The sequence below is a fragment of the Gymnoscopelus microlampas genome (genome assembly GCF_963454915.1).
Source record: "Gymnoscopelus microlampas genome assembly, chromosome: 6".
In the NCBI taxonomy this organism is placed as follows: Eukaryota; Metazoa; Chordata; class Actinopteri; order Myctophiformes; family Myctophidae; genus Gymnoscopelus; species Gymnoscopelus microlampas.
This window is the reverse complement of record NC_139943.1, coordinates 50416664-50443686: the sequence shown is the minus strand read 5'-3', so window position 1 is coordinate 50443686 and position 27023 is coordinate 50416664. Positions and strand designations below refer to the sequence as shown.

General features: G+C 44.9%; 2 protein-coding genes across 4 annotated transcripts; both read left to right on the top strand.

The window, feature by feature from the left end:
* Nucleotides 1-309: 309 nt before the first annotated feature.
* On the top strand, nucleotides 310-27000 carry fan1 (FANCD2 and FANCI associated nuclease 1). 3 transcript variants are annotated; one of them, XR_014601041.1, is made up of 15 exons: nucleotides 310-551; nucleotides 3998-5368; nucleotides 5644-5784; nucleotides 6491-6692; nucleotides 15316-15552; nucleotides 15626-15757; nucleotides 15998-16106; nucleotides 17509-17628; nucleotides 17815-17979; nucleotides 19108-19261; nucleotides 20293-20396; nucleotides 20575-20769; nucleotides 21746-21874; nucleotides 24823-25345; nucleotides 26057-27000. XR_014601041.1 is itself a non-coding variant. In XM_084060532.1 (14 exons), exons 2-14 carry the CDS (start codon nucleotides 4051-4053, stop codon nucleotides 24958-24960), a joined length of 3144 nt encoding a protein of 1047 aa, XP_083916658.1. In that variant the 5' UTR covers nucleotides 310-551; nucleotides 3998-4050; the 3' UTR covers nucleotides 24961-27000. The 3 variants fall into 3 exon arrangements, 1 of the variants encoding a protein (XP_083916658.1); XM_084060532.1 differs by having other exon boundaries at nucleotides 24823-27000; XR_014601042.1 differs by lacking the exon at nucleotides 310-551 and having other exon boundaries at nucleotides 3994-5368.
* Nucleotides 7258-11094, top strand: LOC311047886 (integrator complex subunit 2-like; the record flags this gene model as incomplete). The annotated part of the gene is made up of 2 exons (XM_084060835.1): nucleotides 7258-10233; nucleotides 10423-11094. 2 exons carry the CDS (start codon nucleotides 7258-7260, stop codon nucleotides 11092-11094), a joined length of 3648 nt encoding a protein of 1215 aa, XP_083916961.1.
* Nucleotides 27001-27023: the final 23 nt, after the last annotated feature.

Here is a 27023-nt window from a genome sequence, read left to right as displayed (position 1 = left end):
GCTAGTTAACAGCTAGCTAGCTATTGCTATTTATGGAGCACGACACCGTCAGAAAAAAAAGAAAGAAAACGTTACAAATTACTTTACTGTCCTAAATATATATATAAAAAAAAGACTAGGCCTAGATTATAGTTTTACAAGTCTTTCTATTGTGTGTGTGTGTGTGTGTGTGTGTGTGTGTGTGTGTGTGTGTGTGTGTGTGTGTGTGTGCGCGCGCGCGTGCGTGATTCAGTAACATCGATCCAGTTGTGATCCATTACTTCAGCCTTAAAGCCTCGCTGGGTTCTGTGATCTACTAGTCAGGTCTGTTACAGTGTCGTAGAGGGAGAATAAATAAATACTTATAGTTTATTATTAATAGTTATTTAACATTAAACTGTAACATTATTATTATTCATACACACAGGTTTATGTTGTAAAGTCTGTGAGGAAGTGGCTTTTTTTATTTTGTATTTATTATTTAACTATTAACATTCTGTCAACAATGGATCTGATGTCTATATGAAACATATTAACATCTCATCTGTAGACACGTGGAGCCTCTTCAACAGGTCAGTTCATCATCATCATCATCATAATCACAATCATAATAATTATTATAATAATTCCAAAGCTATCAATGAACTATAGTCCTGAAATATGACTGTCATGGCGGAATTTGTTCCTGGTTTTGGTACTTTCTACATTTACAACCCGTACATCTACATAAACGTTCATATTTACAATATAAAGTACTGACCTCATGGACATGGATGTTACAAGTTTAAGCGCCTGAGTATAAATACCCGTATCTTCTGTAATGTTGAATAAAAAGCATTTTAATCTAATTGGTGGCCATTTTCTCATAGAGTTATAATGTATCAGCTTGCAATACACCTCCCAACCGATAGGGTCGCGTTGTTGAAAGCATGTGGAAAGAAATCGAAAGAAATGACTGCCGATCGGATTAAAATGCTTTTTATTGAACAATACGGAAGATACGGGTACTTCGACCCACCCGTCTCAACTTGTAACATCCATGGCCATGAGGTCAGCGTTTTATATTGTAAATGTGAACGTTATGTAGATGTGCGTGTTGTAAATGGAGAAAGTACCAAAACCAGATAGAAGTTCCGCCATGACTGACATGATATTACAGTCATGTTAACTAGAATTAGCACGTTAGCTAACTGAGCTAAACCAGCTGTTTCTCAACATTGGATCTGGGGAGTGGGGACCACCTGGGGGTCCAAATAGACCCTTACAGGTCTGTAACTCTGAGTGTAAACATGGAACCAAATGGACCCCTACAGGTCTGTAACTCTGAGTGTAAACATGGGACCAAATGGACCCTTATAGGTCAGTTTGCAAGAAGCACATACAGTACAGTTAAATACAAGGTCTACCAAGAGGAGTTTAAACCCAAGAAAGCCTATGGCTTGTTTCCATTGGGGTCCTTTGTACTCAATTCATCGACAAAATTAGAGTTTAGAAATGCAACCAAATGGACCCTTACAGGTCTGTAGTCGTGTATTCCATATAAGGTTTAGTGGTGGAGGATGTTACAGGATGACTCAGTACAACAAGGTGTAGAATGACCTGATGAGCTGGTTTCACAGTTTACTGATAAACCAACCATACCAACCTGTCACTCATAACCTCAGGGTGGCAGATACATAAACAGACCCGCCCCCATCGCCCCCAGCTGGTACATATAATATAATATAATATAACCCCCCGATAGCTCTGGTCCATAGAGTTAGAAGGAGTTCTATTCTAGCTCTATGGTCCTAGAGTTAGAATTGATTGATTGATTGATTGATGTACTGTATTTAGTAAGACATGAGAACAACAGTACATGGAAGTACAAATTCACAATACAAGGTCTACTAAACTGGAAGACTCATTAAGCACTGAGCTTGTTTAAGATGAGATCCCCATGCGCACTAATCATGATGACATATAAGAGACAGACAGATATACACACTACTATACAGAATGTCATACAATCAGCTTACAGGTTACTGGTATGAAGAGTGAAAAAAAATGTACAAGAGAAAAAAAAAGAAAAGGGGGGGGGGGGTAGGTTAAGACTTAGACAGGGGCCATTTTCGAATTGTAGCCTCCTGAAGGTGTATCTTTAGGGCAGTTTTGAAAGTGAGTAGGGTTTTACACTCCTTTACTCCTTTTGGTAGGGCATTCCACATTTTTGATGAATAGCATGAGAACGAGTTCATTCCCTTTGTTGAGCCAAATCTGGGTTGAACATGATTCGTGGAGCTGCCTCTGGTGGTGATCGTGGACTTTATTAACATTTTGGAAGTATTTTGACAAATACAGGGGGATCCCAATGTTGAGGTGTATCTTCAAGACCAGGCCCATAGCAAGTTGCTGTACTCTGTCCTCAACCTTAAGCCATTAGCAAAATGAGCAAGGGTTAGATGGGTTTTGTGATTGAGGCCAAGAAGTAGCCTTACTAATTTGTTTTGGGATGGATATATAGAATAGAAGGAGTTCTATTCTAGCTCTATGGGCCATATAGTTAGAAGGAGTTCTATTCTAGCTCTATGGGCCATAGAGTTAGAAGTGAGTTCTATGATAGCTCTATGGTCAATAGAGTTAGAAGTGAGTTCAGAGTGTTCCCACCGAGGAAGGTATAGGCTTTCAACATCTTAAAAACGTCTTTGTTTTGGTCAGTAGCTAAAGTGTATTTATTATTGTTACTACAGTCGAGAGGCTGCACAGCCGGAGGTGTGCTGGCAACGGCTGAACAGTCTCATAGCGTTAAATATAGCTCCTTCTAACTGTATGGACCATATAGCTATAATAGAACTCCTTCTAACTGTATGGACCATAGAGCTATAATAGAACTCCTTCTAACTGTATGGACCATAGAGCTAGAATAGAACTCCTTCTAACTCTATGGACCAGAGCTATCCTCCAGACTATCACCTCCACAGTACAAGGCTCTGTCATAACTCTGATAAACCCTTAGAGCAACATCTACAGACACGTATCTAATCAACTAAAGAAACTCAAACCAACAGAACCCTTCTGTTCTCTCTTCCTTCCCTGCCCCGCCCCCTTGGTACAGCCTGACCACTGAACACCCTGATGGGTCTGGAAGCCCCTCCCCCCTTGGTACAGCCTGACCACTGAACACCCTGATGGGTCTGGAAGCCCCTCCCCCCTTGGTACAGCCTGACCACTGAACAAACACCCTGATGGGTCTGGAAGCCCCCCCCCTGCCCCCTTGGTACATCCTGACCACTGAACACCCTGATGGGTCTGGAAGCCCCTCCCCCCCTGCTCCCTTGGTACAGCCTGACCACTGAACACCCTGATGGGTCTGTAAGCCCCTCCCCCCCTGCTCCCTTGGTACAGCCTGACCACTGAACACCCTGATGGGTCTGTAAGCCCCTCCCCCCTGCCTCCAGGAAGCAGACCTCAAAGAGAGGAGGATTAGTAGGATTCCCTCAATAACAATACATACAATACAACATAACTCAATGACCCAGATGAACTCCATGCATTAGCATCACAACAGTGTGTTTTCCACCTTAGTGAGGAGGTGTTCTTCAGCTCCCTCACAGTGAGGTGTTCTTCAGCTCCCTCACAGTGAGGAGCTGTTCTTCAGCTCCCTCACAGTGAGGAGCTGTTCTTCAGCTCCCTCACAGGGAGGAGGTGTTCTTCAACTCCCTCACAGTGAGGAGGTGTTCTTCAGCTCCCTCACAGTGAGGAGCTGTTCTTCAGCTCCCTCACAGTGAGGAGGTGTTTTTAAGCTCCCTCACAGTGAGGAGGTGTTTTTAAGCTCCCTCACAGTGTACAAACACCTTTCTATTTTTGTGCACTCTCAGAGTTATTGAGGACTTTGCACTGTAGACCGGGGTCCCAGAGATACAAATGTGAATGTTTTTTTATACAGTTTTAACCAAACTGGGGGCCTTGAAATGAAAAAGGTTTGAGAATCACTGAGCTAAACTTCTCTATTCCTCTTCTATCCATCCATTCCTTCCAGCTATAGGAGTATCTATCCATCCATTCCTTCCAGCTATAGGATCATCTTGCTGCATGATGGCTGATAAACCCAGACAGAGACGCTGTTTATCTTCATCCAAGAGGAAAGGAATCTCTAAAGGTTCTAAAGGTTCTGCTGGGACTTCAACAACAACCACCACTCCTCCAATCACCTCCTTCTTCACTAACGCCGCCCCGCCCAGGCTGGCCTGTCCGCTGTGCGGTCAGATGGTACCGAGGTACAGCATCAATGAACACATCGACCTGCAGTGTCCACAGTTTGAAAGGGAGGGTTCTGGTCATGTGGTCTCGTCCAGTAGCAGCTTGGCTGTGGAGCCACAGAACATAAAGCTGTCACCCAAGATAAACCCCACCAACACCCCAGAACAGCACCTGGCATCACCTCCAAGGGACAGGAGCAAAGACATGGAAACCCCCACCACCTCCACCAGCCCTTATTTCAAACAACCAAACACTCAGCAGACGCCACGAGAGGTCAGCAGAACTGTGGTCAGAACTTTAGACCTGGGGAGCCTGTCCTCCAAGCTGTCCAGATCTAGGAGGAGGTGTCCTCCTGGAAGGACACAGAAACATCATGATGATGATGATGTTGTTGTTCTGGAAGACGAAGGCTCTGAGGCCCTGAGTAGCTCCCAGAAAGAAAACCACCTGATTCAGAGGTTACACAATAAAGAGTGTCTGACAGTAACTGACCACCTGGTTCAGAGATTACACCATAAAGAGTGTCTGACAGTAACTGAGCCCACAGCCAGCAGCCCTGTGAGGAACCCAGCAGAACATCTCCAGAACGGACCAGAAGAACTTCATGAAGAGGCCACCATCATCATCTACCCCCCAGTCCTTTCTGCTTCCTCCAAACTAACAAAGAGAAAGAAGGTTCAGGCGTCTAGGAGCAAGACCACCGCCTTCAGCAAGAGAGCAAGAGAGGACGAGAGGAAGAGAGAGTCACCCAAAAGAGAGGATGAGAGGAAGAGAGAGTCACCCAGAAGAGAGGAAGAGAGGAAGAGAGAGTCACCCAGAAGAGAGGAAGAGAGGAAGAGAGAGTCACCCAGAAGAGAGGAAGAGAGGGAGAGAGAGTCACCCAGAAGAGAGGAAGAGAGGAAGAGAGAGTCACCCAGAAGAGAGGAAGAGACGGAGAGAGAGAGAGACAAGGACGACGGCCAAATGAAGACATCAGATAATGGCAGCATGCCAGTGATGGACAGTGAGCTCACTACTGACCCCTACAGGACGCCCTACTACCTGTGTAACTTCCAGGCCGTAGTGGACAGAGTTCTGGACGATGAGGAGGACAGACGTCTGTTTAACCAGGATGATCTGTCTGTCATCAACTCCTTTAAGAAGCTCTCAGGTTTGTAGGTTCATTCTGATCGTGTTTTAAAAGCATTTCCCCCTTGTTTAATGACTTGTTTAATGACATATTTCCTTGTTTAATGACATGTTTCCTTGTTTAATGACATGTTTCCTTGTTTAATGACATGTTTAATGACATGTTTCCTTGTTTAATGACATGTTTAATGACATGTTTCCTTGTTTAATGACATGTTTAATGACATGTTTCCTTGTTAATGACTTGTTTATGACTGCTAAATAACTGTAATGTAATTTAATGACATGTTGTCATAGTGACGGCCCAGAAGCTGTATGTGAGACTTTTCCAGAGGAAACTGAAATGGCTGCAGGTCAATAAGCTGGACTATGAGGAGATAAGCTCTGACCTGGGACCTGTGGTTCTGGAGCTGGTTGAGGGGGCTTTTCTACAGACAGGTATCTATCTACTGTATCTACTGTATCTACTGTATCTACTGTATCTACTGTATCTACTGTATCTACTGACCTGGGAGCTGTGGTCAGGTATCTATCACTTTATTGTACTGACCTGGGATCTGTTTCTACAGACAGGTAACTAATAATATGAATACAAACTAATAATAATAATACATACGATTTATGTAGCGCTTTTCTAGGTACTCAAAGTGGCTTTACAGAGCAGATAAAAACAACGTTTTTTATTATAACAAACTAGTTTCATCGTACAATGTAAGTCAATGAGGAACATATTTTGAATTATCAATTTATAATCAATGGAGCAATTAGTTTTGATTTCTTGTCCTTTGGAGTTACATCATGACAAGGTAACTACTCAACCCAAACCTCTACTAAAGTGGTCTATAAGGTAACTTCACAACCCAAACCTCTACCAGTTGTCCTTTAACATGTATTAGTTCCTTTACACCATCATTGGACGTGTCGTTTGGAGCCTAACCGACTCTTCATCAGACAATGAAGAACACACACAAGCACCTACATACACCCCCCATAGCAAAGATACCCACTCTACAAGCTCACGCGATGTGACAGCTATTCTCACTATTTATCGTACAACAAAGTAAGCAGGGTTTCAGTGGGTATGAGAACCTGATCCTAGGTCATGTGTTGATGTGTGTTCTTTGTTATTGTGCTTCTCACACAGAGATGGAGCTCCATGATGTCAGGGAGGTCCTGGACCTGCTGGCTGCTCCAGAACTCAAAGGTCTGGCTAAGACCTTCCACCTGGGGGCGTCAGGGAGCCACAAACGTGACCTAGTGGAGGGCCTCGTCCGTCTGAGCACCCAGAAGTCCCTCTTCTCTCACAGTCCTGGTAACAACAGCATCCGGGCTGTCATCCTCAGAAGGTGTGTAGATATAACACTGTCTGTCTGTCTGTCTGTCTGTCTGTCTGTCTGTCTGTGCATCACAGAGGATCGGTGGTTGTCCAGAACCCACGTGCTGGATGGATCTCCATATATGGACATCTCTGATGTCATCAATATGGGCATCTCCATATATGGATATGCCCTAATAGATTGACTAATGTCAGTTCTGGACAACCAGCGATCTCTCACTTTAACGTGTACAGATTAGATCTGACTGACTTTAACATGTACAGATTAGATCTGACAGACTTTAACATACAGATTAGATCTCCTATGGGCCGTTGTTGTTGGACATGCGTGTTAGTTTGTGTTGTTTGTGATGTCAGACTAGAGCCCTGGTATGCCCTTATAAGGTGTTGCAGATGTTGAGAGAAAGAGATAAAACAGACAGAGATAAAAGACACACAAACACATTTAGCGGCTAACATGTCTGCTGATGATACACGCGATATTGTGGTTTGCTTAAATTAACCGTTAGGCAAAGCAAAGGTGATTGTGGGCTTTAACCATCCAGCTAAACACGTTAGTTTGTCATCTGGCTAGCATGTCCCACAGTGCAGACATGTGGTCTGTTAGCCCCGGTGCTTTTGAAGCCATGCAGAAAACCGATGTATCGCGGCTCGCTGCTTTAAGCGGCCCAGAGCTGAGGCCTCTCCTGCCATGTCTTGTCAGGATGGCTCTCTGCACCCCGGCCGACCTGAGCCACGCCTGGGCCGAGGACAGGAAGAGAATCCTCCGCCTGTTGGCCGGGGTGGAGGCCGTCAATTCTATCGTAGCCTTGTTATCCGTGGACTTCCGTGCTCTGGAGCAGGACGCACACACGGAGCTGCAGCTCAGAGCCAAGGCAGGAGGTTCTAATGGAGAGAGGGGCCTCCAACAAGAACTGGCCTTGGAGTTCGAACACAGTGACCCTCTCGGGCGTCTCCGCCTGACCCTTCGTGAACTGTTGGCCGTCATGAACTCCAAGGTTTCAGATTCAAACCAAGAGTTGTCCTTGAAATTGTCCGAACTATTTGAAAGCAGCGTTTACTCGGAGGAGGTGGCACACACGCTCTGCATCCTGCAAGCAGAGCTGCCCTCCTTGCTGCCCGTCGTGGATGTGGCGTTGGCGTTGCTTCACATCCGCAACGGCGACTGGTTCCTGTGCCGGCTGGTCGCTAACGTCCCGGACAGCTTTGGCCGGGTCTGCAGGGCTCTGGTCAGGAGCGGAGGAGAGCGCCCGGACGAGGAGAGCGTATCGGCGCGACGCAGAGCCCAGGCCTTGAGACACCTGTGTCGGATGAACCCGTCGGAGGCTCTCAACGTCCGTGGCATGGCGGTAGAGGAGTTCCTCCTGCCGCGTCTGGGTGTAGCCCTGACTCTGGACTACAAGCGGAACGCTACGGACCACAGCGAGGAGGCCGTCAGTTCCCTGGTCTCCTACGTCAGTAGCCTGCTGCTGGGCAACAACGCCAAGGCGCGTACCTCCTTCAGCATGTTGGTCCACAAGGAGCAGCAGGCCGGTAAGAGGGAGGAGGTGCTGGGCCAGATGCGCACGCAGCTGCTGCTGGAGCTGGTGGAGCTCCTGCCAGGCTGCAGCACCTCCCATGTGCAGGGTGACAGCAACACGGAGGAGAGCGGCTCCTCGGGCTTGGCAGACGAACTCGGAGAGGAGCAGACGGTGAAGGCCAGCGCTCTAATCCGCCTTTACTGCGCTCTCATGGGCGTCGCCGGACTCAGGCCCACGGACGAGGAGGCTGAGCGGGTCCTCCGGCTGATGACCAGCCGACCCCCGGCCACGCCTGCCGGTGTGCGCTTCGTGTCGCTCTCTTTCTGCACGCTGCTGGCGTCTCCCGCTCTGCTCGGCACCCCGCAGCAGGAGCAGCTGACGGCCACATGGCTGAGATGGATGATTAACGAGGAGGAATACTTTGCTCCGAGCGCTGCCGGCGTGTCGGCCTCCTTCAGGGAAATGCTGTTACTGGTTGCCATGTATTTCCACAGCAACCAGCTCGCCTCCGTCATGGAGCTGGTATGCTCCACTCTGGGGATGAAGATGGCCATGAAGCCCGGCACTCTGAACAAAATGAAGACCATCTTCACTCAGGAAGTGTTCACGGAGCAGGTGGTGACCGCCCACGCTGCAAGGGTCGCAGTGACTAAACGCCTGAGTGGAAACATCAAGGGCTTCCTGCCCGTTCACTGCGTCTACCAGCTGCTACGTAATCAGGCTTTCATCACACACAGGGTCTCCATCAAGGACTGGCTCTACCGTCAGCTGTGTGAAACCACCACCCCTCTCCACCCGCAGCTGCTGCCCCTCATCGACGCCTACATCAACTCCATCCTGACGCCCGCCTCCCAGGCCACCAACCAGCCTATCACAGAGCAGGAGATACTCAACGTCTTCCAAAAGAGGAGCCAGGAGACTTACAGCCTCACCGCCCAGCTTCTCATCCTCTACTACGTCCTCACCTACGAGGAGAACCTCCTGGCCGGCACCAAGGCACTGGCCTCCATGCAGTGGAAGCCAAGGTGCTACTCTGCCGCTCTCATGGATCAGATTCCCATCAAGTACCTGGTGACCCAGGCCCACGGGCTACAGCAGGAGCTGGGAGTCCTCCACTCGGCGCTGCTGCGCCTGCTGGTCACCAACTACCCCCACCTGTGTCTGCCGGAGGCCTGGATGTGCCAGGAGGAGGTGACGGGCACCCTGCCCCTGCTCAGGAGCAGCATGCTGGTTGGCAGATACACCCAGAGCCAGCTCCACCAGGCCTTCCAGGAGCTGCCATCCAGCGGTCCCAGGCTCCTCCGGATCCTGGAGCAGCTGGCGCTGCTGTCGCCCAGTGAGCTGATGCCCTACGCCGAGCCGCTGACCGACAGCATGGGCCTGCTGCTGGAGCCCGGGGTGCCCCGACGCGTCCTGCAGACCCTCAACAAGCTGTGGCTTGCCCTCAGTACCGTCATGCCCTGCAGGCTGTGGGTGATGACGGTGAACGCGTTGCGGCCGCCTGCCGCCGCGGACCAGACGTACGGTCAGAAGGACCTGGTGCTGAACCCTCTGGCCGTGCTGTGCTGTGACCGGAGGGTCTACAGGTGTCCTCCCTTCATGGACATCGTCCTGAACGTTTTGAACGGCTACCTGCTGGCCTCCAGGGCTTACCTGCACTGCCACCTCAAGGAGAAGGCAGAGTTGGAGCGGCAGAGTCAGACCGCCGTCTCCAACCCGGACACGCCCGAGGAGGCCACTTGGGAGGAGAAGCACAACAAGAACGCCCTCCTGGCCGTGCAGGACAGTGCGGCCGTGCAGCTGCTGTTGGAGGTGTGTCTCCCCACCTCCCAGGAGCAGCAGCAGCTAGCGGCCGCCGGGAACTCAGAGAAGAGCCTCCTGCAGAGCATGAGGGCTCCTCTTCCCGGGAGGCCCAGAGTACCGGGAGACGGGCCAACAGGCCGGAGGAAGAGTGACGAGGAGGAGAAAGAGGAGGAGGTGGCCGGTGGTGAGACGGAGACGGAGGGAGTTCTGCTCAGTGACCTGCATGAGGTGCAGGGTCTCAGTGACCTGCGTGAAGTGCAGGGTCTCAGTGACCTGCGTGAGGTGCAGGGTCTCAGTGACCTGCGTGAGGTGCAGGGTCTCAGTGACCTGCGTGAGGTGCAGGGTCTCAGTGACCTGCGTGAGGTGCAGGGTCTCAGTGACCTGCGTGAGGTACAGAGTCTCAGTAACCTGCATGAGGTGCAGGGTCTGGTCTGCCTCTGGCTGCATCACATGTTCTTGGCCGACCCCAACGTTGCCCAGCTGGTCCACTTCCAGGGCTACCCTGCCGCCCTGCTGCCCCTGACCACCAGGGGCATCCCCTCCATCCACATCTGCCTGGACTTCATCCCCAAGCTGCTGCTCCAGCCCCAGTTGGAGAAACAGATCTTTGGCGTCCAGCTGCTGTCACATCTGTGCGGGCGGTACGCCCTCCTCAAGGCCATGAAGGTTGCCCAGGTGGCCGTCAGCCTCATGGGCACCCTGCTCACCAAGCTGCCCCGTGCCAAGCGCGTCGCCTTCTTCACGCCCACCTTGCCCTGCCTGGTGGCCTTCTGCCAGGCGTTCCCTCCGCTGTGTGAGGACGTGGTGGCTCTACTGGTGCAGCTGGCTCAGGTGTGCGCCGCCGTTGTGGTGTCCAGAGGCCCCGCCCCCAGGGCCGGGGGCGTTGACCCCGTCGTCAAACGACTGCAGCGTCTGAAAGACACGCCCCCCAAGGAGGCTCTGTTTCCAGGGGGAGGAGCCTGTTTAAAGCTCAGTGTTCCTCAGAGAACGACAAAGGAGCCTGAGAGAGCAGACCCAGACGTCCAGCTCTGCTACTGTGTGGAGGACACCTTCATGAGCATAATCAGCTCTAGTCTCCATCCAGTATAGAACACGCCTTCATGGTCATCATCAACTCTAGTCTCCATCCAGTATAAAACAATAAAACACGCCTTCATGGTCATCATCAGCTCTTGTCTCCATCCACTATAGAACACGCCTTCATGGCCATCAGCAGCTCCAATCTCCATCCTATATAGAACACACCTTCATGAGCATCATCAGTTCTGATCTCCATCCACTATAGAACACGCCTTCATGGCCATCGCAGCTCTAATCTCCATCCTATATAGAACACACACACACACACACACACACACACACACACACACACACACACACACACACACACACACACACACACACACACACACACACACACACACACACACACACACACACACAGGCAGGAGAGGTGCATTGGTGGCTGAGTCAGATTCACATTCCCAGGAAAGGGTTAAACTCATTTTGTCAAAGCCGTTCAGAGAAATAAAAACAACACGGAGCTGACTAAAACTAAAAGGTGACGATGGCAGAGAAAACAGACATTAAGGGAAGACGATGAGATCCCTGCCCTTAAAAGCTTCCTTTCATTCAGATGTGTTCAGTGATCCACTACATTAGTTACTTATAACGCATTATAATCTGCTTATAATTATAGTAATAAGAACTCGTAAATACTCATTGCTTTATAACAATAATCATAACACATTATAACGCATTTTATAATGACTTATAAGGTCAACTATTATAACACTTCATAATGACTGGACACTCAGAGTTTTTTTTGGCAAGGTTCACAGTGTATTGTAATTATGATTGATAGTTGTTGATTGATTGATTGATTGATTGAATACTTTAGTCAGAAATGTAAACAGCACGAGGTACAGTCAGACATTAAAGCTAAAAACACTAAAAAGTCCTGGGACTTGTTTCCATTGTAATTCTTTACATTATAGTAATCTTTTAATGTATTATAATTAGGGCCCGAGCACTGCACAGTAGTGCGAAGCCCTATTGAAACGGCAATGATTATTATTATTCTTTGCACAAATGAATCGCGTTTTTGAGGGGCAATGCGTACTCCAAAAGTTACTTAACATTGCACACACATTACCAGTGGTGAAAAATTACGCATACAAAATAAAAATAAAATGGGTGTGGCCTAATGGCTCAATAGCGCCCCCTACAAAACCCGACAACACGGTTTCACCTACATGTATAAAAATTGGTACACACCTGTATCATGTCCCGACTTAGGAAAAAGTCTCTTGGAGCAATGACCAAATCCAAACAGGAAGTCGGCCATTTTTAATTGATAGTGGCGTTTTTGTGCATTTCACGCCATTTTCACGCATTGTACTTCAACAAACTAGGCGGATTGTCGGATCCGCTACAAATTCGCTCAGAGTACACAAAAGACGTTAACGATGAAAAGTTATCAAAAGATAGAGTTTTCGTAAAACGGCGTGACCGTGAAACCGTGAAACTTCAACGCCAAACAGGAAGTGAGAATAGCCGGTCTACAATTCCTATTGGCTGGGCTTTAAACAGCCATAACTTCGGTTCGCAGCCTGCTACCGAGTACAAATTTCAAATTTGTACCTCACGCAGGTCACTGAGAAATTTGAAATGTGGTATGTGGACTAAGACCACCAATAGAGACGAGCTGTAATTTCTGAAGCTCCGCCCCCTCTGTCTTCCTATTGGCCGGCCTTTAAACAGCCATAACTTCGGTTCGCAGCATGCTACAGAGTCCACATTTGGTATGTGGACTAAGACCACCAATAGGGACGAGCTGCAATTTCTGAAGCTGAAGCTTATAAAGTGTTATGATTGTATTATGTGTGCTTATGATTGCTTATATACCTGTAATTATACTGTGGTGTAAGCTAATTACATTGCATCGATACTTGACCTTATAAGTAATTATAGAATACTTTATAATGTGTCATGATTATTGTTATAAAGCATTGTGATTATGAGTTCTTATAACTGTAATTATATAGTGTTATAATCACATTATAATGCATTATAAGTATGCTTATTCCCTTGGGTCCACTCTGCACATGCTGTACATGTCCAATCCACCTTCTGACCTTCAGAACGTCAGGCCTGTTCTCCTGTAAAGGGTCTAAAACAGGGGAGGGCAACTTTGATGATGGAGAGGGCCACTATATTTCCACACTCACTCCAGTGGGCCACATTGCATATACTGTCGGGCAGACACCTCTTATCTACGTATTTTCACTTTTCCCGTAAATGAATGCAGTACTTGGCAATTCTACAGTATGTCACACAAAAGTAGCAAAATAGCCGATCTATAAGCTCAAAGCGCGTTTTGAGCTTGTAGATCAGCAATTTTGGCTATTTTTGAATTGGAATCCTGAAAAGTAACATTTTTATTCAATTTCAAATGCATTTAGTTATACTTATGTTAACTTTATGAACTTAAATACAAATACTTTGGACATAAAAAAAGACAATAGAATTGTAATACTATTCATTAAGCTACTAATATAGACTGAAGTAATTAAAGCCGGTCATATTTGCGTGTTTGGAATTGTAACAGCTGAAATCAATAATATATCAGTATTCCCATATTAACCTAAGGGCCACATTAAGTAAAGGTGGGGGCCGCATGTGGCCCCCGGGTCGCCAGTTGCCCATGTTTGTTCTAAAATATCCTCAGTATTCTCCTAAGGCATCTTGTCTGTCTGTGACAGATGGCCTGTGTCACTTTCCACCACTCTGCCCCGTACAGGAGAACCCTATGGACGCTGCTCTTGAAAACCCTCAACTTCGTTTTTTTGCTGAGACTGGGAAAGGGACAAACTTTTTTTTTTGTTTTATTGATATTTATTAAAGCGATCAGTAAATATGAGAATCAGAATTGCCAGTTACTTTCAAAAGCTCACAATGTGTTATAATATATATATTTTTTTTTATGTTGAACCTGGCATCCCAGAATGGGGACGCCAGTTTGAAAGAGTTGACAATGACAGGGTGTAAATAACCATTGAAACATGACATTTATGTTAATTTCACCAGCTGTTTTCATACAGATGTTGATTCATACAGATGTTGATTCATACAGCTGTTTTCATACAGACGTTGTTTCACCAGCTGTTTTCATACAGATGTTTCATACAGCCGTTTTCATACAGATGTTGTTTCACCAGCTGTTTTCATACAGATGTTGTTTCATACAGCTGTTTAAATACAGATGTTTTCATACAGCTGTTTTCATACAGATGTTTCAGCTGTTTTCACACAGATGTTTCAGCTGTTTTAATACAGATGTTGTCTCATACAGATGTTTTCATACAGATGTTTCAGCTGTTTTAATACAGATGTTGTCTCATACAGATGTTTTCATACAGATGTTTCAGCTGTTTTCATACAGCTGTTTTCACACAGATGTTTCAGATGTTTTAATACAGATGTTTTCATACAGATGTTTCAGCTGTTTTCATACAGATGTTTCAGATGTTTTAATACAGATGTTTTCATACAGATGTTTCAGCTGTTTTCATACAGCTGTTTTCACACAGATGTTTCAGATGTTTTAATACAGATGTTGTCTCATACAGATGTTTTCATACAGATGTTTCAGCTGTTTTCATACAGATGGTGTCTCATACAGGTGTTTTCATACAGATGTTTCAGCTGTTTTCATACAGATGTTGTCTCATCCAGATGTTTTCATACAGATGTTTCAGCTGTTTTCATATAGATGTTGTCTCATACAGATGTTTTCATACAGATGTTGTCTCATACAGATGAAAGGAACCAATTCTAAAAAATTATGCAAAATCATTGTGATTATCTCAAATAATTGTTACCGGACGATTATGTAATTGTATTGTGACCCTAACCCTAAAGATGATGAATTTGTAAACCGTTTCCCACTAGTCACCGCTTGATTGAATGAACAAAGTATTGATTGAATGAACAAAGTATTGATTGAACAAAGTATTGATTGAATGAACAAAGTATTGATTGAATGAACAAAGTATTGATTGAATGAACAAAGTATTGATTGAACAAAGTATTGATTGAATGAACAAAGTATTGATTGAATGAACAGAGTATTGATTGAATGAATAAAGTATTGAATGAACAAAGTATCGATTGAATGAACAAAGTATTGATTGAATGAACAAAGTATTGATTGAATGAATAAAGTATTGATTGAATGAATAAAGTATTGATTGAATGAATAAAGTATTGATTGAATGAATAAAGTATTCCTCTCATGTGTCCCTGAAGGGCCAAGCAGCTGGGGGGCCCCTGTGTTCGTCTCCATGGAAACCCCAGAGCCGTGTTCTGCCGCCTGCTCCTCCTCTTCTCTCTGACGGACAGCATGGAGGATGATGAGCGAGGAGCAGCTGGAGGTCAAGGTCAGCTGTGGACCATGCTGCTGGTCAACTCAGGACGTCTGGCCTTCCCCGTCTACAGCATCCAGCGCCGTGATAGACTGTTCCAGGACAGAGAGGAGCTCATCAGGTTACAACTCTAACCCTGACTATCTATCTATCTATCTATCTATCATAGTACTAATATCCATCCATCCTGACAGGTATGAGGCAGCAGTCCACGCCCAGCAGGAAGTGAGGTCATCCATGCAGGCAGGGCAGTGGGAGGAGTCTCTGGAGCTTTACTGTGCAGCTAAAAGCAGCTGGCAGCTAATCAGAGACACCCAGGACCTCAGGTGATTTTATCCCATAGGCTGAACAGTAGTCGCATTTGATCCCATAGGCTGAACAGTACTCACATATTATCCCATAGGCTGAACTGCACTCACATTTTATCCCATAGGCTAAACAGTACTCACATTTTATCCCATAGGCTGAACAGCACTCACATATTATCCCATAGGCTGAACAGCACTCTCGTGTTTATCTCATAGCCTGAACAGTACTAACTAACACACTGTTGTGTGTGGGTGCAGCCAGCAGGTGGCGCTGCCTGTGTTTCTACGTTGTTTCACCACAGGGTGGGTTTACACTCGCATCCTCTCCAGAGGAGTGGACATCCTGCAGCGTCTGCGTCGCTATGAGGTCACACACACACACACACACACACACACACACACACACACACACACACACACACACACACACACACACACACACACACACACACACACACACACGAAAGCCTAATGGCTTGTTTCAAATGGGGTCCTTTTGTAGTCAATTCATAGTGACATTAAATGACAGACAGATATACACTACTATGCAGAACATCATATGAACAGTTTACAAAATGAAAAATAAGAAAAAAGAAGGTTATGACTTTTACAGGGGCCAGTTTTGAATTGCAGCCTGAATGCGGCAACAAACCTGCAACAAACCTTGTGTCACATCAACCAAATACCATGTTCTGGTTCATCTGCTTTCTCAACCGTTATCAACACTTATCACACAATGATCTGCTGATTAGTAAATACAGACAGTACAGTAAGTACAGTTAGTACAGTAAGTAGCCTCCAACCAATGTTTCCTGAACCATGTGGCCCACAGCCGATACAGATAGAGTATAAAACAGATCATTTAGTAGTAATAGCAGATGCTGCTCAGGGAAGAAAATACTACTGGGATGAACCTACAATTTACAATTTTCCAATTTATGACCAGAGTTATCCAGAGTAACTTACAGTACACAAGGTAAACACATACAGTACATAGAAAATATATAATTATAATATAACAATATAATATAATATAACTTACAGTAAACAAGGTAAACGCATACATAGAATATATATAATAATATAATATAACTTACAGTAAACAAGGTAAACACATAAGAATGCAGAGACAGTGTAGTGTCTCAGTAAACTAGGATCAGGTGCTGATCACGTTAAAACTAGGTCAGGTGCTACAGGCTAAGGCTAACCTGCACATATTAGTTGGTGGTGTTAAGAATATGACCCTATACAGCTTTAAAAAAAAATACCGGATTACGTCTGTAATTTTGTCAATAGCATCTTTGTACTTGATGTTGATATTGATTAACACATTTAGTGCCAGAGGTTTTTTAAAACAGGGTACATCCAGTGCCAGCATTTCTTACCGTTTACGCTGATCTGTTTAGTGCTGTAGACGCCACGACGAGGGCGCGGATGTAAACAAAGGGTCCGTGCGCGATGGTCGTGGGTCCCGTCTAACGCCTGGAACAATAATATTTCTAACGCGATCCGCCATTGCAGAGTGATCGTGCATCGAAAATGGCTAGTTTTCACCACGGTAAAAAGATATGGAGATATGGCCCTTTTCTCAAGATCCTATCATTGGAGTGGACGGGAGGTATGTTTTTTGGACAGGATTCACATCCGTCCATTCCATTTTCCAGGGTCCACGGATCATTCCTACGTTGCGTTAGAGCGCCCCATGTGGAAAAAATATATAAAATTAAATGTATTTGATGTTAATGATTAAATGATGAATTATTTTACAGGAAGCTGTGAGTGAGCTCAGGTCTCTACTGGCTCAGAGTGTTTACTGTCTGGACAGCAGAGGGCGCTGGTGGGACAGGCTGGCATTGAACCTGCAGCAGCACCTCAAACTACCTGAACAGGTGTGTTAATAGCTGATCAGGTGTGTTCATGTACTGTTTCACCTCAAACTACCTGAACAGGTGAGTTAATAGCTGACCAGTGTTCATACACTGTTTCACCTCAAACTACCTGACCAGGTGTGTTAATAGCTGACCAGGTGTGTTAATACCTGACCAGGTGTGTTAACACACATCTTCTCATTCCAGGCCATCCAGGCCATCAGAGAGGGTCTCAGGGACCCCCTGGTACGGACCGGTCACCAGCTGTCTCTGCACCAGAGAGCTGTCAGGATGAAGGAGTCTCCTTCCTTTAAGAAGCTCCGTCTACAGCTCAAAGACCTGCCCACTGTGACTGTCCAGGACGTCCCACATGTGAGTCACCTGACCATCACTTTACTGCTGTTTGACGTGTTACTGTCCTGTTACTGTCCTGACCATCATACTGCTGTTTGACCTGTTACTGCACTACTGAAAAACGGAGGAGTGTCGTGGAGGCGTGCTTTCAAATGACGCCGCACAAGGCTCTAAGGCTAGCGCCGTTAAATATCAAGGCGACGACGCGACGTAATTATTATATTTATACTTATATTATATAAACTGCAGGTCGGCTGCCACTCTTAGTTAATTTAGATCACCTTTTAAAACACCCATCTGTTTGCTGCTGCCTTTCACACTTATTTATTTTGGGTCAATGTATTTATTTATTTATTTATTAAGTAGCCGAGTAATAAGCCTCCTATCTCTATTAACTCTTTAGGTGACTATATGTGGACATCCTAACTCTATTAACTCTATTTTAATGCACACATTAATCATGTTACCAAGATTGCCTTCTTTCATCTTAGAAATATTGCACAAATTAAAGCCTATCTGTCGTTGGACGATGCAAAAACATTGATCCACGCTTATGTTTTCTCTCGGCTTGATTACTGCAATGAATTTTACTCTGGCCTGCCAAAGAAAACAACTTACAGCTTGTTCAAAATGCTGCAGCCAGAGTTTTAACTAAAACTAAGATGAGAGAACATATTACTCCAGTTCTAGCTTCACTACACTAGCTCCCGGTTGTTTTTAGGATTGATTCTAAAATTATTTTACTAGTTTATAAAGCTCTAAATGGTCTGGCACCTTCCTACCTCTATGACTGCCTGCCTAGATATGTTCCAAACTGGCCCCCGACCTGCTCGAGGTGCCTACAATGACATATAAAAAACACGGTGAAGCAGCATTCTGCCTCTACGGGCCGACAGCGTGGAATAAACTCCCATTACACCTAAGACAGGCAGCCTCTGTGGATAGCTTTAAAGCACAGAGCTCAAGACCTATTTCTTCACTCATGCTTTTGGTAGATTTTTAAATCTCTGTATTGTTATTCATGTCTTCACTGTTTTGCTATTATTTTAATGTTTTATGCTTTTGCTTTTCTTTTTTTGCTTTATCGTTAAATTAGTTATTATTATTATTTAGGTGACTATCTGTGGACATATGTTAACTCTCTAGGTGACTATCTGTGGACAGCTGTTCCCACACGAGGGGGGAATGGGGAAGAATGTGTTCCTCATGCAGCCAGATGAAGGCGCTGACGAGGCCACTGTCATGTGCTCTGTGGAACAACTGACGCTGGCACACTACCGCAAGCAAGGCTTTGACCAAGGTACTGTCTTATCATATAAAATACACACTACAAGGTACTGTCGTATCATATAAAATACACACTACAAGGTACTGTCGTATCATATAAAATACACACTACAAGGTACTGTCTTATCATATAAAATACACACTACCACAGACAAGGCTTTGACCAAGGTACTGTCTTATCATATTTAATATTCTCTTTTTAAATAACCTGGTGTACATGATACCATTTACAATGTAGGCATTTAGCAGACGCTCTTAATCCAGAGCGATTTACTGTAAGCAAGGACAACACAAGATAATACATCAAATGCATAGAAATAGTAATCTAATAATAAACACATAAGTAAACCAAGAACCTATCATCAGTCTAACCGTAGAATAACCAAAAAACTGTCTACATAACATGCTACCTAAATTACATTAGCCTTGCATAAAAGCCTGAAAAGGTCGTCAAGACTAGTGTTACGGGCTGATATAAACAGTTCTTTGTTTCATATCAAATCCAGTGTTCTGACATAGTGTACCAGATAAAAGATCAACACTACATGTGTGCTGTCTTCAGTTCTCTAATAGAGTCGTTCTCAAACAGGTCACTCCTGTAAATAACCTTTTCATCCACAGCACCCCTGAATGACATTGTGACTTTATAGCACCTTACATCTATGTCACATTACTCTACGTAAACATGTAACTCTTTCCCCCTCAGATACAGCATATCATGAGGAAAAGAGAAGATCAGTTTCCATCAGGACAGATTGAAAATCATTTTATACTTGACGTTAAACCACTCTGAGGGAAGATAAACTCGTAGATCTCAAGAAAGGTGTAGATGGAAAAAGAACGTGAAGCAAAGTGCAACTCAGGGGCAGGGCCGTCTTACTAATAGGGTTAGTAAAAGTGGTTAAACTGAAGTGATATGGATACATTCCAAATATTATCAAAGTATTGTGCGGCACCCCTGGACTTGCGTCACAACACCCTAGGGTGTCACAGCACCCACTTTGAGAAGCACTGCTCTAATCCTCATGAATCCTGTGACAACAGGGATACATGGAGAGGGCGGGACCTTCTCCACCTTGTTGGGTCTTCTGCTATGGGACGTTATCTTCATGGAGGGGCTCCCAGATGTGTTCCGAAACCCCTACCAGGTAAAGCAACGTTCTCCTTACTGCCTTGGAGCTTTGGTTTTATCTCTGTATCTGTATGAGCTTCATGCTTTGTGGGAGGTTTGGCTTTATCTGTTCATCTGTATGAGCTTCATGCTTTATCCTAGGTCTGGTTTTATCTGTTCATCTTCATGCTTTATCGTTTCTTCTTCCCCGACAGACCTGTCCTCTGGACCTGTTTACGGACTGTTTCTATGACAACAGAAAGGAGGCGTTTGACACGCGTGTGCAGGTGATGGAGGAGGCGTGTGTAGAGACGTTGTGTGACATGTTGGAGGAGGTGTGGAGAACACATGAAGGGACCATGTGTTCCCTGGTCTCCTGGGAGCTGTTCTCCTCTCTACAGCAGGCTAAGGTATTATAGTTCTCTACTCTATAAGGTATTATAGTTGTCTACTCTATAAGGTATTATAATTCTCTACTCTATAAGGTATTATACTTCTCTACTCTATAAGGTATTATACTTCTCTACTCTATAAGGTATTATACTTCTCTACTCTATAAGGTATTATACTTCTCTACTCTATAAGGTATTATACTTCTCTACTCTATAAGGTATTATACTTCTCTACTCTATAAGGTATTATAGTTCTGCCCAGATTATGTGATATGAATGATGTTATTGTTGTATGGTCCAGATTATGTGATATGAATGTTATTGTTGTATGGCCTTATGGCTCAGATTAATCTCTTTGTACTTTGACAGTGACATCTTGCTGACTGTGACTAACGTTATACTCTCTGTTAGCACCACTGAATGTGTTGTTGCTTCCTGTTTAATGTAAATACTGATATCCAACTACTCCACTACTCCAAGCATCTCAGTCCTCAGACAACATCTCCAGCTGGCAAGTGTCCCCAAGTCTGTCCCCAAGTATGTCCCCAAGTCTGTCCCCAAAGTCTGACCCCAAGTCTGTCCCCAAAGTCTGTCCCCAAGTCTTGGCACCAGGTGTTTCACCAGGTGTTTCCTTTCCCTTGAGGGACTGTCTAGTCACTAGACAGTGGTAGTGGTTTATACAGAGTATAAAAAAACCCAGAAAAGCCACATTGAAGTTTTGAAGGAGAGTAGGGTTTTACTCCTTTTGGTAGGACATTCCACATTTTTGTTGCATAGCAGGAGAACAAATTCAACCCCTTGTTTGTGCCAAATCTGGGTTGGATGTGATCAGTGGAGCTTACACTGGAGCTTACACTTGTGTGTGTGTGTGTGTGTGTGTGTGTGTGTGTGTGTGTGTGTGTGTGTGTGTGTGTGTGTGTGTGTGTGTGTGTGTGTGTGTGTGTGTGTGTGTGTGTGTGTGTGTGTGTGTGTGTGTGTGTGCGTGTGTGCGCAGAGTGTGGTGTGTTGCCTAGGAGGCGTGTTCTTAGCAGGGATGATGAAGAGGATGATGAAGGACTACAGACACTGTCGTGGAGGTTTACCCGACCTTATGGTGTGGAACTCCAGCTCCTACATCTACAAGGTTATTATTATTATCATTGTTATCATGTTATTAATAAATGATAATATTATTATTGTCTGAGAGAGTATGTTTTAACCCCTGTCCATGCGTCCGTGTGTCCGTCGCCCCCTCAGTCTGTGGACAGCTAATCTCCGTTGGCTTGAACGGAGATTAGCAGTGAAACTGTGCACACACTCCCTGGATGCCAGTTCAGAACCTCTGCCCTTCACATGGGCCTGTTATAGCGCCACCAGGAGGCCGCTTTTTGCTAAACACATTGTTTGAGAGTACTCCTACAGATTTTATCCAAACATCACACACATCGGTACACAGTATCTCTATAGTCATTAAACAAAACAGGTTTTTCAGATTTTTCATATTCCATCCTAATTGGCTAAAAATGACTTCCGAAGTTTGCAGGAGTGAAATTGTGCACTAATTCTATAAAGTAAACATCACATGGATGCACCTGGGACGTATCATCAGTGTTGTAGCCTGGGGTTGATGGGTGTTTTGGGTCTCTCAACAACATACACCCTCGCCCAGGTGACCCAGCCAGGGTTGATCAAGCCCCGACTTACGTCCCAGTAGCTACCCACGGTCAGTCCTATAGGGAAAGACAGGGCCACTCAGTCCGCTTCTCCGGAACTTCTCTGCCGGAACTCGGGGAGGCTCTGGCACGTGGAGGAACTAGGCTCTGTGGGTGGCCTCCTGGCCGGGCTCCTCCTTCATCTCACCAGGTCCAGGACCTGAGCGCTGTACCAGATCCGCTGCACCACCCCGATCCAAACATTTCCTTCTGGCGTGATGGTTCCTTCGGCGTGGTGGTACTGCAGGCTCCACTTGCGGCTTGCTTGAATGGCCCTCCTTAAAGGCCTCACCGTAGATTTGTTGGGCTTCTTCCTCACGGAAGACACAGGCTGGAGCGCTAACCCATACTGCTCCTGGGATGCCGTTTACATTCCGGCTGTCAACCGTCTCTCCAGTGGTCACCAAACTATTCTTCGTTGTCACGTAGTCTTAATTCCTATGAGCCACTATAAATAGAATCACTAACTATAAAGAAAACATCACATGGATGCACCTGGGACGTATATTCTCACTAGGCCAAGGAAGAAATGCCACTTGAAATGTTCAAATCAGCCTCATGGTGGCGCTATAACAGGCCGATTCGTGTTTTTACATATAACTGCAATACTGCATCGATCTGTGTAACACTTTGTATGTGCACTCCCTAGAGGGCCAAGGAAAAACCTTTGCCCTGCATTTTTCACGTCTGCCTTTTATAGCGCCACCAGGAGGCCGACTCATGTAAAACACATTTTTATATTACTCCTTCAGATTTTCTCCAAATTTCACCCAAATCGCTACACATGATCTCTGTAGTCATGTGATCAATACGGGTCTGTTTGATTTTTCACATTCCATCCTGATTGGTGAATTTCGAACATTGATAACCTACCTGACCTGGCGGAGACCTGTGCTCCGAAGAGCACCTTTTCTAGTTATTACTATTATTAATAGACCTCATGGTGTGGAACCATAGTGTGGAACTCCAGCTCCTACATGTACAAGGTTATTATTATTATGTTATTAATAATAATAATAATATTATTACTATTATTACTTGACCTCATGGGGTGGAACTCCAGCTCCTACATGTACTGGAGAAAGGAAAGGAGAGCGTACCGTATAACCATTTCATATTTTCATAATTGTTGAAAACCTTTCACACACCTAGATTCGAATAGTTTAGTTTAAAAGCAGGTGCAAAGCAGACAAACAACACCAACAACATAAAACATATACCCACGGATATATTTTTTATATTTGTATAATGTCCAAGCGTATATAGTAATGTAATGTAATGTTATATAATAGGTTGACCTGCTATTTAAACAGTAAAGTCGTCTTGATGTGTCACCATCTGTCAGTTGAGGGACAGTGCTGTTTATATCCCATATCCCGGAGGGAATGTGACAATACCGTTGCTGTGGAAACGGCAGCCGGTCACAGCTGGGCGTCTGGGTGTGGATGAGATGAGATCAGATATACTCTATTATACTGGACTGTCTAGTTTTATGTTGTTGTTGTTGTAAAACCACACTTTAAGGATTCTGTTGCAAGTTGCAACTCCTTGTGTTGTGTCAAAAATGGAACCAAATGGACCCTCGAGGGTCCATTTGGTTCCATTTGGACTCTCTCAGAGTTAAGGATTTTACTGTGTATATTGGGGGTCCCGGAGATAAACAGTGGCATCAAGCCAGGGGTCCCTGAGATGAAAAATTACTAGGACTGACACCAAATAATGCCACTCTGCAAAACGGAACACCAGCTTCACTTGCCCTATTGCACCATGGGCCTTATCCTGAAGGGATAAACATGGCATCTTTCCATGAGGGCAGTGTTGCTGCTTGGAGCATCAACACTAACTCAACAAAGTTGCAGAACCCATGTTCAGGTGTCAGTCACACACCTCTCAGCAGGTGTGTGCTGCTGGCAGGTCGCTCAAAACGAGAGCGATTACCAACAGAAGCATATTGGGATATTTTGGCAATGTTTTGGGGGGCGCTACCCACACGCTTAGCTGTGTTGCTCATTCCACGAATGCCCGATCCTTACAAGCTGTACCTTGTTGTAAAGGTGACTAATCAACGATAAAAATGATATAAAACACAATACCAATTGGTATTATTAAAGGGGAGAAATAACAGCAAAAAAATTGTGGGCAGTTTATCTTGGCACAAAGTCTCAAACTAGCAGAGTGCATCTCATTAATCACATGAACCATGGCATATCTATTCTGAGCACGAACACGATGATATTATGGTATCATGGGTTTCTGGTATGGTTACATCCCTAATGAAGTGTTCCATGTGCACATTTTAAGAACATAATGATTATACTGTATATTGATTTGATTGATTTTAATTGAATGGTATAATGATGAACCTGGTGTTCCTTAACAGCTGGTGGAGGTGAAGGGACCCAGCGACCGTCTCTCCCAGAAGCAGCAGATCTGGTTGGATGAGCTGAGTAAGCTGGGAGCAGAGGTGGAGGTCTGTCACGTGACCTCTCAGGGCGCCAGAGGAGCCTGTCTGGAATGACCACACTGCTGAAGATCTACAGAGGAGCCTGTCTGGAATGACCACACTGCTGAAGATCTACTCAAGACTCACCATCTCTGGTTTACTTCCCGTATCTGCGTGAAGTAGGCGGTGCCTTTTTAGGAGACAGGAAGCAGGTTGGAGTCTATTTGTTCCAATGGAAGAGTGAACGTGAACACAGCTTCTGAACCATTCTCTAGCTCTATGGTCACTGAACTAAATATTGGACCCGATCGTCACAAGACACACAATATTTACAAGATTTTCATATTAAATGGCTTTTTTCAGAGACACAAATCAGGAGAAAATCTACTTTATGATCGACCTTTCTCTGTCCTAGCAACTCAATCTCACAGGATCTAGCACCAGTAAACACTGTTGCAAGGCCATACTAGCCTGGTAAACCCTCCCTCCGGAAATCTCATTTCCATTTGATTTCAGAAAGGAGTCTGGTCTGAAACGCCTTTCTCCAATAATCGCTCTGCTCGCCGAGCCGACGAGCCTATCAGCGTCGTCGCTCATTGTTCTGTGATTGACAGCGACAGTTGGCCAATCAGGTGGCGAGTTCGAGTGAGCCCGAATGAACCCGAGTGCAGCCTGAGAGCCGCCGAAAAAAGACGAACGGCAGCCATTGTTGTTTGTGCGAGTGCCTTCACTTCTTACTTTCAGTTTTATAACGCTTTCAAACTTCTTTTTTGAGGCACGGAATTTACTTATAAGATATCGTTTGGATAGAATTTAGTTGTTTAACTTCATATATGTGGTCAATTAATCATGACAGAGCCTATTTAAAAATATAAATTTAGAGAACCGGCAGGGGCGGGGAGTGACACGCATGTATCCCAATAAGGCAACCTATTTTCGGCATGGCCGTCCCAAAAGTCCCGTTGCGTCACATAGTCTGGAGCTCGTCAAAATGAACTGCTCATTGGCTGAAGGGGAAAACGATCATTGGTTGAAGGGGTTGTCAGTCAACGGTATTACTCCCGCCCAACTCCAGCCCACAGCGATTATTGCAGAAAGGCGTTTCAGACCAGACTCCTTTCTGAAATCAAATGGAAATGAGATTTCCGGAGGGAGGGTTTACCAGGCTAAGGCCATACATCATGGAATCATTAAAGGTTGTGTAACTGCTATTCTATTCTATTAAGCTTGTTAAAGCTCTGTATTCTGGTAGTTATCGTTGCTATAAAGTATTTGTTCAGTTAACAGAGGTCTCTCCAGCTCTTTAATAAACAGAACATATTGTTTTAGGTGGGTTGCCAGTTCCAGCCAGTCAGAAGAGAGTACCCATTTATCTGCTTCAATTTTAGTGTTCCAGTTCCGATGTTGTTCTGCTCATTTCTGTCATCACTTCCAATTTCATTTGTTTAATCTGTATCCTGTATGAGTTGCATTTTCTGTTTCCTAAAGAGCTGGAGAGACGTGGAGACTCCTGTTACTGAACAAACACTGTATAGTAATGATTACTATCACAATATAGAGCTATTTAACACTGTCATCACTATTGGGGTTAAATACTTTGTTATAACACTATGTACATTCTCAGGATTACTGATACTGAGCAGTCTGAATATTAATGAGTATGTTCATGTGCCTTAAAGGGATAGTTCTTCCAAACAAATGTTTTTTTTTCTATGGATTTGTCACCGCATGGAGACTTGAATTAATGGATATTTTTTTTGTTTTTGATGACCAGCGGACCGGTAGGCAGCGGTTCCGGTAGGAGACACAAAGGAGACTCTCTGTGTCACCTACCGGAAACCGCTGCCGTTCATTAAATTGATGACAAAAAAAAAAAAAAAAAAAACACAAATTCAAGCCTCCATGGGGTCACTAATCCATAGGAAAAAAAGTCATTTTGGGGGTGAACGGTCCCTTTAATAAATTATTGAGACATATTACCATCATTTAAGCAATGAAGCTCAGCTATTGTGTCATGTAAAAGGTGGATGCATGTATGTGCCATATATACGTATGTACCTTACCATAATATGTATTATTGTATTGTATGACAATAGGACTGCCATTTTATTTATGATAGGCAAGAACTCCATAATAAA